The 14833-nt window shown below is 40.0% G+C and overlaps 1 protein-coding gene across 1 annotated transcript; it reads left to right on the top strand.

Moving 5' to 3' along the window:
• The first annotated feature begins 3828 nt into the window (after positions 1-3828).
• Positions 3829-14833, top strand: ubl7b (ubiquitin-like 7b (bone marrow stromal cell-derived)). The gene is made up of 11 exons (XM_072694968.1): positions 3829-3932; positions 5408-5586; positions 5914-6033; positions 6899-6981; positions 7825-7909; positions 8004-8061; positions 8187-8320; positions 8945-8994; positions 11726-11902; positions 12110-12220; positions 14447-14833. Exons 1-11 carry the CDS (start codon positions 3922-3924, stop codon positions 14588-14590), a joined length of 1152 nt encoding a protein of 383 aa, XP_072551069.1. The 5' UTR covers positions 3829-3921; the 3' UTR covers positions 14591-14833.

Raw genomic sequence — 14833 nt, forward strand, 5'->3', positions numbered from 1 at the left:
TTCCTCTACTTCTGCTGCTCCACAGCAATGAGACTGCAACAGCATGGAACTGCAGAAAGCAAAGCAAGTGACTCCAAACGACACCAAGATTTCAAATATCCCCACATTTCTATTTCGATTTGTATAAGATTTGATCATTTTTTTTATACAACCCTGACAAGTAAAACCAGCTTACACGTATTTAGTGTCTAATATTACCATTATAACAAGAAATATGACTATGTATAGATTTAAAATGGACCATTTTTAAATATACCCAGATAACATGTCCATGTGGGTAGCCCCACTTTAAGCCAGAAAGTCTTGTCCTCAGGTTCCTTAGGTTCCATGCTGACATATGATACCCACTAGGGGGGCAGTGGTGGCAGTTAGAGCACTGGGTTACTGATGACTGGGTTGCGGGAAGCTGCCAATGTTGGGTTGGACAAGCCCCTTAACTCTCTCTGCTCTCCAGGTGCCATAATAATGGCAATACCGCTTACCGTTTACTGTATGGATGGGTTAAAGGCCTGTCTTTGACCTGTCTTGTATGATACACACCATACAGGGCCTAGACTTCAAGTCCATGCCCACCTGGAACCCACCTAGCCCACGTTCCACCCATGTGAACCCCACATGAGCATGTTGGTTGGGATGGACATACCTTAGCTATATATAAACATATATTTAACAATACAGGGTATGTATCATACATATGTTATGTATGTTCATGTACGATAATTAATATACCTATATGTTATATGTAAACAAGAATATATGCATGATCCGTATATTATGCATGTGTCCAATAAATGATACTGACACATGTATACAGTAAATATGTACATATGTTTTGAAATATAAGCCTAATCCTTTATAATATATATGAGCACATATGACCATGTATCAGGTTTCTGTGTGGTGAACGCTGCTGTAAGTGTACCTTGCTCCATTGTTCATGGTGCTGTGTTTCTACACACGCATCCCTCAGCTTCCTTTTTTAATTTCCTCCTTTTCCTCTCCGCTTCTTTCCTTCCTTTCTTTCTTTCTTTCTTTCTCGCTTTCTCTCCCTCTCTACTCTTTTCATGCGCAGAACGCTTAAAAAAACACCAGCTTAAAAGTGCTGATAGTGTAGTGACTTGTGGTGGCAGGCTAGGCAAGGTTTCTTCCAGATACTCACATTACACATGTACTTGTGCCAAATTTCATGATTCTTATGTAATTCATTCATTTCTGTAATGGTTGATGCAATATTGTTGTTGCACAAATGCAAAATGACATTACATTGTGGCACTGTCCAAATACTTATGGCTCTGCCTGTATGAAGAGACCTGAAGAGACACAAACTGAAGCTTTTGGAATCGCCCTCTCAGTTCCCCAATCAGTAAATGAAAGAAAATTAGTGGACAGACTTCTAACAAGCCGTGCAGCAAGGCAACGCAATAATATCTCAGAACTAGAGGCCTTCTGCACAGTGAGAATTGCAAGCTGTGATTTCTGCCAAAGGGGGCATTACCTGGGCAAGTTCTGACTCTGTAAAGTGCCCAAACTGTGGCACAGGCCACACTGATGATTTATATACATATACACAGATGATTGATGATATATACATATATATTACAACAGCCAGGTCTCTCTATAGCTATGAAAGCGGCTGGTTAATGGCTTATTAAACGTATTCGTGGATCTCTAACACGGATACACACAGATGTACTGCAAATCCAGCTCCATGTTCAGTTCCTTTGATAGTCTCATCATCATTTGCCACCAAAAATGGTATATGCCATAATGCCATAGCTAGCAACACAGTAATGGATGGAGATGGCAGCAGTAAATCTTGATCTCTAGATGCAGTTAAACTGTTAAACATACAAGCTAAAAGCTGGTAATAGGTTTGGATACAAGGTTGAACAGGAGGTTACTGAATATGGACTACAAAAGACTACAAACCTCTGTACGAGGATTACTCACTCTTGCCTATGTTTACTGCTGTGGCTTCAAGAAACCATGTGGGTGAGCAGTTTGAGTCAGGCGTTCTCCGGTGCGTCATCGTTGGTTAATTTCTGACTGCAGAGCAGCTCTTGCCTGGGTATTTTTGGATGGCAGACCACTCTTGACCTAGTGGCAACACGCCTGTGCCTGATACAATCATACTACCGCCACACCAAGCAGGCCAAAGTCACTGGGACTGTAGTCTCACAGTTTAGGCCCAGCTTGCAACACATCCACCTGAAGAACTGACAATCAGTGTTATTCACCTCCTCTTGTCTGTGGTTTTAATGTTTTGGCTGACGGGTGAAGCATGGGTGTGAATGGATGGGGAAGGGGCCCATTTCACTTGGTGTGATGTGTCCTGTGGGGTAGCAGAGTGTTGGGTTTGAGCATCACAGCTGGGTTTCGGGTGTAAAATAGCTTTAAACTAAACCTAATCCGCTCATTTTAAAATTTGGAAAGTTTTAAAAAGAGACATTTTAGACTGGTAACACCTGATCCTCAAGATTTCAGTGTCAGAAACAAAAGCCAGTGTCATGCCATTTTGATGCGAAGAAATATTGCATGTAAAATAGCACTATATTTTTTAACAGATACTTGAAATGTCGAAATAATAAAATATTAACATATTGAGTTTAAACATATTAAAATAAAACCTGCCAAAACAACAATATTTGGCCTTCCTAAAAATAAAGCTAGTCAGCTAAGTTAGTGCTGGCTAGCTAACTAGCTTAATCTAGCTAACTTTTATTTTTGATAATGTCGTGTAATGACATTTACGTTATCTAGAGAAGGTAGCTATATCGTAGTTGGAAGAGTAAGAATACATAACAATCTGATCAGGTCAAACATATATTTTTTACCTTATTAGCAAGCTAGCTAATAGAGCATATGGTTTATTGAATCAATGTAGGTGTCCTAAGGTTTTTAAAAACGTTTAGGACTATATTCAAGATTCAAGATTCAAGAGTTTTATTGTCATATGCACAGCAGAAACAGACAGTTACGCTGTACAATGAAATTCTTACTTTGCTGTCCCTCCATTCACCAATAGATAAAGATAACAAAAAAAAGAAATGAACAAATAATAATAAAAAATATATACAAAATAAATAAAGTATAATAATATAAGTTGAAGTAAATAAAATTAACGTAAACTTTTTCCCTTTTACAATTAAAAAAAAAATTAAAATAAAAGTTACATGTGCTTTTATGTGCAAATATGAGCAAGTATGAAGAGCAGCAGCAACTGCACCTTACACTCACTGTACTGCTGCTGTACTTACTTGCAACCTGCACTTTATAAAAAGGATAAAAGGATAAAGGTGCACGTATTCGTCACTGTACACATTTCGCTGTACAGTCCACACTGTACAGTGACGAATACGTGCACCTTTATCCTTTATCCTTTTATCCTTTTTATAAAGTGCAGGTTGCAAGTAAGTACAGCAGCAGTACAGTGAGTGTAAGGTGCAGTTCAAATCAGATTAGAGTTTAAAACCAGTTCAGATAGGAAGGGTTGGAGAGGTAGTGCGTGAGGTGTTCACAAGCCTGATGGCCTGTGAGTAGAAACTGTTTGTGAGTCTTGTGGTCCTGGACTTCACACTCCTGTAGCGTCTGCCTGAAGGTAAAAGTGTGAAGAGTGTGTGCTGGGGGTGTGTACTGTCCCTGATTATGTTAGGGGCTCTCCTGGTGACTCTGTTATGGTAGACTATGTTTGGCACTGTAATAAAGCTAGCTACTGATATTGTCATATTTATGTGTGCTATTTCTTAATGCCTTGTTTTTACACACTCTCATATTGCCACTCCAGTACAGTAGGTGGGGTAATGCACAAACCGAGCAGACAAGGCTTTGTTGACAAGAGTGCTGTATCAGCTGAGAGCTATGCTAATGTAGCTATAGCTAACAGTTAGCTTAGCTAGGTTTCCAGTTCGTTTGGTTAATCTAATGTGTTCTAGGTAAGTAACTATGATTTCTTTATGTACCGTTTATCCGTATTCCTGCAGTTTATGGATTATTAATTTAAACGACACGACAATCAGCAGAATGCTGCTTTACGATCACCATAGCCAGGTCAGCTAATACGGCAAGCTAGCTATCTATAGCTAAGCTAGCTAGCTAGCCACCTTCTCTAGCTAACACCAATCCCCCTTTTCAGAGTTTTGGTCAGTGAAACGCACAAGTATGAGATATTGTTGTGTAGTTGGCTTTCAGACATGTCTATGGGAATATTGTAAATACTTTGCTGTAAAGAGCTAGCTAGCTATATAGCTGAATATTGTGCTGGCTAGCGGTAGCTAGCTATCTAGCTAGCTAATTTGTCTCTGCAGCCTGGTCAGCTCAAACCAGTAACGTTAGCTAGTTATTGGGTGTGCTCCTGTTTAATGGTTTATCTGGTCTAATTAGCTAGCTGTTGACCAGTATAGAGTATGTTTGGGTATGTCTAACAGGTCTACCAGCATGACCAGCCTGTCCACGTTGGTCCACTAGCTAGTATAACCAGGCTGACCAAACTGGTCAACCAGTATGACCAGCCTGTCCACGTTGGTCCACTAGCTAGTATAACCAGGCTGACCAAACTGGTCAACCAGTATGACCAGCCTGTCCACGTTGGTCCACTAGCTAGTATAACCAGGCTGACCAAACTGGTCAACCAGTATGACCAGCCTGTCCACGTTGGTCCACTAGCTAGTATAACCAGGCTGACCAAACTGGTCAACCAGTATGACCAGCTTGGTGAAGGTGGTCATGCTGATGAACCAGCTACTCCACCAAACTCAGATGGTAACACACGCTGCAGCACTACTGTTCAAGAGAAAAGCTGGGTGACCAGCTATCATATCAGTGTAGGGTGTATCTTCACCTGGACCAGCTTTTCAACCATCTTGACCATCAAGAATCTGCCAAAGAATTTTTGGCAGGGATAATATAATTGATCATATACTGATACCAGTCAAATGAACACAAACTGGGCCCAGTTTCTCAAAACCATCTAGTTTTAAGTGTTAAGATCATCTTAACAACCTTCAACCATTTAATAATCATCTTTGTTCTATGATGCTTCAGGCAAACCCTGCCCTGAAGCTTGGTCCTGTAGTTGAATGCATCCACGCTGCTATTTCTGCCGGACCATGGCTAAGGAGCCGTATCTGTTTTGGAAAAGGAATGTTATTTATGATAGAAAATGCTACAGACTCGATACTTTTTATGAACATAGGTTTTTATATTTGTTGTTCAGTACCAGAATCAACACATACTTCGTAGATAGGATAATGGGTGGCTAAATGTTGTAATATCTGAATATTTTGGGGGAAAATATAACATGAAACAGTGGTGCTCTTAAGTGGTTTCATAAATGGCTAGAGTAACTAACTGGAAATATTATTCGGGATCTTTTCTATCTAACATGCTACTTTCTCATCTTTTTATAAAGGACCATGGGTGATTCGGTTTGGCATCTCTCCCTAAAGCTGCATGACAGACCAAAGGCAGTTTTCCGCTTCTCAGACATCAGTATGGGAGACATGGAGCCTGGAGGCTGCCGAGTGTCCACCCTCAAACAACTGCTCTCGACACACCTAACAGATTCAGTGCCACATCCGGAGCTCATGGGTCAGTCTCTATTCTCTGGACTTGCAAAGAATTCTTTCAATTCAGTTCAACTTTGTCATTGTACTCATACAAGGTTGTATAGTAAAACACTGTTAGGCTAAATCTCTGCTGCAGAATAGGTATGACATGTTACAATTGTTTAAGGTCTATGGACAAGACACGAGACAGGGTACATAGACAATAGGTATAAACAACAAATACAGTAAATATGCAAATACACTAATAGTAAACTGGAATTAATGTGTAGAGCAGTGATGTGTTGTGCATGTAAATAAAGATTCATTGTCGTGGAAATGTCTCACTGAAACAAGCTCCTCTGCTTTCCAGAACTGGTGCACTGTGGGTGTAAGCTAAAAGATGACTTGACTTTAGATTCCTATGAGATCAAGTCTGGATCCACGTTGCACATCTTGAAGAAAGCATGGCCAGAACCTGATGTCAAGCCAGGTAAGTTACTGTATTACTGTTGATTAGAGATTGTTTATATGATAATCATTGGTTTACTTGGAAGACCTTTTTTGGGGGGGCACCCTTCATTTCTGTTACTGTGAATAGCTAAGCCAATATAATTATTTTAATAATAATTATTTGAATTATAATTTCATATAATAAGATCACCATGATTTCTTTCAACAAACATTTCAAAGCAATATTATTCTTTTTTATTCCCATCTATTACTGTTTTTGCATAACAAAAAGGAAAAGAGCCTGAAGCAAAAGTTTGGGCATAGTAACATCCCCATGGCAAATATCACAGCTTGTACACTTTTGTAGCTGCTAAGAATCTTTCATTTGGCTGACTGCTGAATGTTTGGAAAAGGTTTGAGAAGTCATACAATTTATAAAGCTTTGAAATTGGCCTGGCTTTGGGAATTGCCTGGCCTTTCTTAAAGATAACTGTGAACAAATTATAACCTTAACAAGCTGCTATGAGAGCATATATATATATTAGCCCAAACATTTGCATGGTGCTTTGTCCCTTTCAGTGTGTCTTGCTTATGTTCTTGGGGCATTTTTGCCAAGTTCTGCATCTTTATTGGTGATGCTCATCAGAGATCTTTACCCCTATTTGCATAAAGCTACTTTGGTTCAATGATTTTTGTTGAAAACATTAACAGCCAAACCAGTACAACCAACACCAGTAATGAGCAAATTTGCATATTCCGTCCCAGGCAGCGTTTGGATTCAGTCTGACTATGACACAGAGTGTAAATGCAATAATAACATCTTACCAGGATACAATGCTGATCCTAGTCACATGAAGTGACCAGGTCTAAACAGGTCATTGCAAGTGCTGTGTTTTTTCACTCAGAACCAGTAAACAAAACTGCTGCTGCTAGAGAGTTCCGTCTGCTTCAGGCCGCCATGCACTCCAATGCTTCGTACAGAGATGCTGTAAGTACTGTAGGGGGTTGGAGAAACTTTGTGGTAGCTTTGTTTCATTGCAGCCTCACAATATTGTAATTGATATGGATGTTGTGGCAACATTGGGCGTTCAGTCATTTCTTTGAGCTGTAATCATCTGGGGCAAAATTAGTTACAACATCCATTTTTAATAGAAAAAGACTTTTGACTTTTGTAGGGGTTTTCTGAAACCAGCAAAGGGTCACAAAATACATACACCACTGTATGATGGACTGCAGCTGGTAGCCCATCTGTTTCTATACAAATGGCCCATTGACAGCACTCAACGGCTTGACCAGTACAACAGGAAAGTTTATGTTTAGATGAGAAAAAGATACATTGTTAGGCCAGTGTGTGTGTTTAAAGGAGTGAAGGTGAGCTTTCTACCCCATAAACACTGTACCAGCTGTTAAGCCTGGTTGTGGTAGTATTATGTTCTGGGGCTGGATGGAGTGAATGGTATAAAGGAGGCAGTCTACTCTAATCTGAAGAATTCTAAGGTTTAGATTTTTATTATGATCTGGTGTCTTAGGAGGATGGGTTCCCCTTTTGAGTCTTGATTCCTCTAATGTTTCTTCCTCTCGACCCGAGGGAGTTTTTCTTGCCACTGTTGCCACTAGCTTGCTCAAAAGAGGCTTGCACCCGGATCTTTGTAAAGCTGCTTTGTGACATTTGTTGTAAAAGGCCATATAAATAAAATTTAATTGAATTGAATACGTAGGCTACCAATAATACTTCTGATAGTGTTATATTCACATAGCTATGTATAGTACGCTACATTTCATAAATCAACAAAGCCGTTGCTATTATTTAATTAAACAATCTTTCAATCAGGTTTTTAAGATGCTGAGCAATAAGGAGTCTCTAGACCAGATTATAGTGGCCTCACCCGGGCTGAATTCCGACCCAGTTGCATTAGGTAAGTCAAAAATCATACACTTGCTCCTTTATGAATTGATTTTTTGGAAATGCAAATTAGCAAACGTTTCTCTTATTTTTATGTTTTTTTGCAGGTGTACTTCAAGATAAGGATCTATTTATACAGTTTACAGACCCTGCACTGCTGGATGTGTGAGTCTATAGCTGAAATACAATCCTCTCACTGATTTAGGCAAAAATATATAAAATGAATCCAGAATTGAATGATACAAACACAAACAGCTTTAACCATTGATGTCTCCCATTATGCCTTACAGTTTAATCCCTTCTCATCCGGCGCTGGTCAATGCTATTATTCTGATCCTGCACTCTGTGACGAGCAGCATGCCCAGCCAATCGAGTGCAAGCTCTTCCCGTAATGTCACTGCAAGTTCTTATAGTGAAATGCCAGGTGGGTATAGGCATAGTGTGAAATGCCTGGTTTGAACCTATGGGTACATACTTTATGAAATACACTTGAGTTAAAGGACATCTGTCTATTTATCTGGGTTTGTTAAGGCTTTGGATTATAGTTACATTCATGTGGTAAGAACAGCTGAGGTGTGATAAGTTGTTGTTCTCCAGTTATCAGCTTTTGTTATACTGAGCACTTTATTAGGATTGTAATAGGAAGTGTGCCAAGACACCATTCCCTACACCCTTACATAACCTCCACCAGCCGGGACAGTTGACAAGGCAAATTGAGTCTACAGATTCACACTGTTTGTGCCAAATGTGACCCTACCATCTGTCTGCATTAGAGAAATCCAGTTCCATCAGACTAGGCTACATTTTTCCAGTCTTCAGCAGTCCAGCTTTGGTGAGCCAGTGCCTGCTGCAGCCTCAGCTTTCTGTTATTGGCTGTCAGAAGTGGCACCAAACCTTCCACTTCCAATTTAATTCGACTGGGAAGAGCAGCAATGGTGTGATAGGCTAGTCAGTGAAGTTATTAGGGAGGTTATTACTCATGATAAGTTCTGAGGTCAATGCCCAATATTTGTAGCTTTAAAGGATTGCGTTTTCTTGTTTAAAACAGGAGGATTTCTGTTTGATGGCATGTCTGACGATGATGAAGACTTCCAGTCTGTAAGTCCTTTTTTTTGTTTATGTATGTGTGTATGTGTTTGTATGTCTTTTTCTCACAACCTGATTGTATTGTCTTGTTTGTGAGCAAGGTTAATAAGTTCATAAGTAAGGTGACGTAGTGACATTGTGTATGACTGCACACCTATTACCTGAGTAATTGGGCAGTGATGGTGTTTTGTTGTACTTCTGTACTAAATTAAACAATAACTATAAGACCACTCATATATCACTCATTAGAAGGATTAGATGAAAAGGTTAGTGTTTAAACCATCTAAAAATTACAGGCATTTCTATGCATACTCCTTGTGCCAGATATGGTTTTATACACAAAAGCATATGAGGAAAAATTGGGCGCTTACGTAAGTGCCTAAAGTCCAAAGTGATCCATAAACCTCCCTAGTGTGTGTGCTGCCGTTTTCAGTTCTGGCTTGTTTTAAGTCCAATGCTGTTCACTGAAATTTGGGTCAGGTGACTCACTTGACCAGTCAAACTCATAATTTTTTTTGGCCCCTAGTAGTATATTTTGATTTATTGTACTGCAAGGTGAAGCATTATAAAGTTTCGAGACATTCTGGACATCCATCCTCCATCTATCCTACTGTTGCCAGCGGCAGTCACAAAGTTAATAAAGACAAAGCGAACTCCACTGACGTCTGTATATGCCCACACATTTCACAGATAAGGTGGTTGATCTTGAATAGCTTCTCTTCCTTTACGCCTTCCTCATTCCATCACCCTGGTGCAGATTAATCAAAGTCACAGAACTTTTAAAAACTTTTTTAGATTTTTTTTAAGCAGTTTAGACCTATGCATTTTTTCTCACTGTCTGACATGAAATTAGAATAAATCTTTCTCGTTGTAGGTCAGTTAGCATTACCAACATTTTTTCTATTTGCTAAATGCCAGAATAATGAGAGAGGGAATTTTGTAAGGCAATGTTTATTACTTTCTTCTAAGTAAAAAGTTAAAATATGTTTCATTAGTATTTGGTACTATTGTCCTTAAACTGTATGTCTTGGGTCAAACGTTTTGGATGTCCTTCCACAAGCTTCTCACAATAGTTGGCAGGAATTTTGGCCCATTCCCCCTGACCGAACTGGTCTAACTGAGCCATGTTTGTAGACTGACTTGCTCGCATGTGCCCATACATTTTCAATAGGATTGAGGTCAGGGCTTTGTAATGGCCACTCCAAATCACTGACTTTGTTCTCCTTAAGCCACTTTAACCAGTTTGGCAGTGTGCTTCGGGTCATTGTCCATTTGGAAGACCCATTTGTGCCCAGGCTTTAACTTCCTGGCTGATGTCTTCAGGTGTTGCTTCAGTACTTACATATAATGTTCTTTCATGAAGCCATCTATTTTGTGAAGTGCACCAGTCCCTCCAGCAGCAAAACAACCCCACAACTTGATGCTGTCACCCCCCCATCCCCCATGTTTTACAGTTGGGATGGTGTTCTCAGGCTTGCAAGCTTCCCCCTTTTTCCTCCAAACATAACAATGGTCATCATGGCCAAACAGTTCAACTTTAGGACATGGACATGTCTCCAAAATTAAGGTTTTTGTCCCTGTGTGCATTTACAAACATTAATCTGGCTTTTTTATGTTTCTTTTGGAGAAATGGCTTCTTCCTGGCAGAGTGGCCGTTCAGCCCATGTCAATACAGTACTCGTTTCACTGTGGATAATGACACACTCTTACCAGCTTCAGCCAGCATCTTCACAAGGTCTTTGTTCTTGGGTTGATTTGGGCACATTTTGGACCAAAGCACGTTCATCTCTAGGACACACAACCTGTCTCCTTTCTGAGCGGTATGATAGCTGGACATTACCATTTTGTTTGTACTTGCATATAATTGTTTGTACAGATGAATGAGGCACCTTAAGGCATCTGGAAATTGCACCCAAGGATGGGCCAGACTTGTGCAAGTCCACAATTCTCTTCCTGATATCTTGGCAGATTTCTTTCAACTTTCCCATGACATTACACAGAGAAGCAGTGTTACAGGCGTGCCTTAAAATACATCCACAGGTGTGTCTCTAAATAACTCAGATGTTGCCAATAAATCGGAAGCTTCCAAAGACATGACATCATCATATGAGATGTCCAAATTTTTTTTAAGGCATAGTAATCTTTTTCACTTTCTCATTCTTCTGGCATTTAGCAAGTAGAACTTTTTATATAGAAATTGTAAATAGAACGTTTTATATAGTGTATGTAAACCTCTGGTTTCAAGTGTATGTCCACCAGTTGTTTGCATCTTGAGGGGTATTATGCTGAGATATATATATTTTTCTTTTTGTTGGGAGTTAGTTGGAACAGTTAATGTAATTGTTTTGCCACCATAGTGTCACACCTAGCAAGAATTACAAAATCCAGGACTGGAAACAGGATTCAAGGTCCAGATTTGAAGACCTCTGTAGTGATTGGGAATGCTATACTAATGCTAATACATATTTCTATACATACACCACCTACACCAGCCTGGACTGTTGACACAAGGCATGTTGGGTCCATAGTTTCATGTTGTTGGTGCAAAATTCTGATCATATCTTCTGTGAGCCTTAGCAGACCAGTCTGACTGTATGAACTTTGTAGTTTCATTTTAAATCAAAATGTGTTGAGTCACTGACCGTATACCTATCCCATACCCCAAAAAGACTGAAGAACCTAAGAGTTCTGTACATTATTTTAATTCAATCAGAACTACCTAAAATTCTTTGTCTTGCCCTAGGGAAATCGTGCAGGGTCATCCAGACGTCAGAGAGCTCCTGCTGGCTCCAGGCCTATGAGCCTGGGCAACAGTGGGGCCGCAGGGCCTCGGCCTATTACACAGAGTGAGCTAGCTACAGCGTTAGCACTGGCTGGCACTCCAGAGAACAGCACAGCCACATCAAATCTGGGTAGCCAAGTAAGTTTTCTCTCTCTCTCTCTCTCTCTCACACTCACACACACACACACAGCAGCTGAAATTTGGAAAATTAAAAAAAAAAAAAAAAAAAAACCCAGAAAATTAAGTTTCAAGGTTTCTGTCAACATAATCACTGGATCCACAGCTACTATATGCATGCAATAATATGGCAAACACTCCAAACATCATCTCTCTGCCTCTCTGCAGGACATGTCATCTAGTGGCTCATCAGTGGCAGCAGGGACTCCAGTCACTACCAGTCTGTTCAGTCAGGCACTGCAGCAGGCTCTGCAAGCCTCCGGGGTGTCCTCTCTCCAGGTGAGACACACTGCATAACGTCCTATTGTGTACCCTTTTGAGTATTTATATTCAAAAAAATTTTAGGTTGAAAAGAACCCAATTTGGGTCAGTCCGGGTTAAACTTTTTTTTTGTACACCTAAATATAGAAGAACTGCTTAATAGTAAAAAACAGAAACGGTTTTAGCCTATAATAATAAGTTTCACAGACACAACAAAAGAGACAAGCATTAATATAAATTAAATAGCTAGATTACTTTTTAACCTGGGGCATTTTCACACCTGAAAGCCCAGCCTGAAGTCCGAACGTAGGTTTTGTTACATTGAAAGCGTTGGGTTAGGTAAGTTTTGGCTGCAGTCACACTGCAGTTTAACATCCTGTGGTCAAACTTATGTAGGCTGCGTCTCTCTATACTTTGCATTGATTGGTTTGTTGAAGAGTTATTGTCAGTGTGTCAATTTAGCAAGTTGCCTTTCCAGGTGTTGTGCCAAATTCTGCCCCCCTGCCAGAATCCTTCTTCCTTCAAGTGATGTCATGCAGCAGAATGTACTTGACCTATTACTCTGATTCCTTCTGTTTCTGTTTATAAATAAGGGTCTACAATTACAGTACATACAGGAATCATGAGCGAATATGTTGTGCCTATAATGACATGCATGCACATGAAGAAGAGTCGGATTTCGGCACAACACTGGTTCTTTTTAATGTTCTATTGTTTAATTGGTGACAATTGGTGACATTGGCATGCCTCAACGTCCTGTAACTGGTCCGAAAGCCCACCAACAAAAAAGCATTACAGTGCAACCGAACCAAACCATGTTAATCCAGACCAACCTGTTTTGGGCGGACAAAATTTTGGTCTTGTAGTCCGGGCCATGGTTTGCTGCAGCTTTCACACCTGCTATTTTGATTCGGATAAAACTAAAAAGTCAGAAGGTCCGGACCAAACGAGGTGGGTATGAAGGCACGCTTAGATCTGTACCCTTAGTTCTGTTGTTCTCAATTCATGGAATGCAAGCTGGGCAGAGGAAAATGCACCCAGTTGTTTACTGAACTGAATTTATTTGGAATAAGAGGAGAACAGAGTTTTACCCTTAACCCTTAAGTTTGATTATTGAGTTTAAATAGTAATCTTTCAGGCAAAGGAGTAGTTTCTACTCAATATGGAACTATTGAAATAGTCACTTCCCTTACCTTGACCTATATAAAGGCCCAGTGGGAAGAAGAATTTAGGAGGGGAAATTTCAGAGGAAGCCTGGCAGTAGGCTGTGAGGTTGGTGCATTCATCATCAGTATGTATAAGACATGGATTATTACATTCGTTAACATGATCCATAGTTTACATATATTCAGAAAGAAAATGGGAAGAATATATCCCAATATAGCTCAGTCTTGGGTTCAAAATATGTTTCAGCATATGGCAAAGTGTGTCTGGATTCTGCTTACATCTGAGGGTCTAACAGATCTATTTGAGTAGTCCCAGAAGATATATGTGTAACTTCAGAAAAAAAGTTGTAGCCACGTTATTAGCTAGGTGATTAGCTATAATTCTCTGTAGGTGTAAAAGGGCTGAGCCACCATCTCACAAAAACTGGGTCAGAGAGGTCATGGTACATCTTAAGCCTGAACATAGTAAGCACACCACCAGAGATTTTATTCCCTTGATTTCTTTTCTTCTGCTTTTCCCAGATTTGTTTAAGATTGAGTGTACTCTAAATGGAAAAACATTTTGGGACAGCTGCTCATTTATTGTTTCCACTGCTCCGCAGCTCAGTGCTGGTGGGTTTATACCCCTCTAGCCCACACCTGGCATAAGACAGGGTGCCAGTAGGTTCATGTTTATCTGCTCCAGAGAGTCCTATTCTGTTGGCTATATTTCGCTACAGGGACTAGACAAGCTTTGTGTGTGCATTTGCATGCATCTGTGTCAGCAATGTGTGTGTATTTAAGCAACTGAATGCATTCATTAGAGGGACTGTCCACAAACATTATTGTTTATAAATGTTTATGTATTAATATTGAATAATCCATAGAAATGTTGTGATTGTTGGTTGTGGAAGAGAAACTCTTATGTAAAGGTGTTTTATGATTTGAAGCGGATTTAATTTAAATTGGTATACATGTAAATGTAATTTAACTATGCATTTAAATTGTGTAACCGTGATAACACTCACCTAACCTGTGTTCAGGCCTGTCTGTCTGCTTTAAGCCTAATTATAAAGCAGCCTCTCCTCCTGTCCTGTAGGGGCGGTGGCAGACGCAGATGCAGCAGCTGAGAGATATGGGCATCAGGGATGAAGATCTGGCGCTACGTGCCCTCCAGGCCACAGACGGAGACCTGCAGGCCGCTCTGGAGCTGATCTTCGCTGGAGGAGGAGGAGGACTTTGAGGCCTTTAAAAAGATCTGAATTTGAGAACTCTGCTTTTCTTTTTTTGTCTTTTTTAAATGAATAAACAATGAAATGTTCATAAGTATGGACTCAGGTCTAAAGAGCTGCTTGCTTGGCTGCATGTAAAAACACTTCTAACAGTAATTCCCAAACATCACCACTAGAGAGCGGTATATGATAAGTTGTAGGAATCACATTGACTCTGTCTCATAGTCATACTTTGGTGTGTCTGCTGAATTCTA

This window comes from Salminus brasiliensis, chromosome 13 (assembly GCF_030463535.1).
Source record: "Salminus brasiliensis chromosome 13, fSalBra1.hap2, whole genome shotgun sequence".
NCBI classification, from domain to species: domain Eukaryota; kingdom Metazoa; phylum Chordata; class Actinopteri; order Characiformes; family Bryconidae; genus Salminus; species Salminus brasiliensis.

Excerpts from the sequence above, each read along its gene's own strand:
- ubl7b (XM_072694968.1), top strand. Across the intron at positions 5,587-5,913 it reads GCCACATCCGGAGCTCATGG|AACTGGTGCACTGTGGGTGT; the intron begins GTCAGTCTCTAT and ends TCTGCTTTCCAG. Across the intron at positions 8,321-8,944 it reads TTCTTATAGTGAAATGCCAG|GAGGATTTCTGTTTGATGGC; the intron begins GTGGGTATAGGC and ends TGTTTAAAACAG.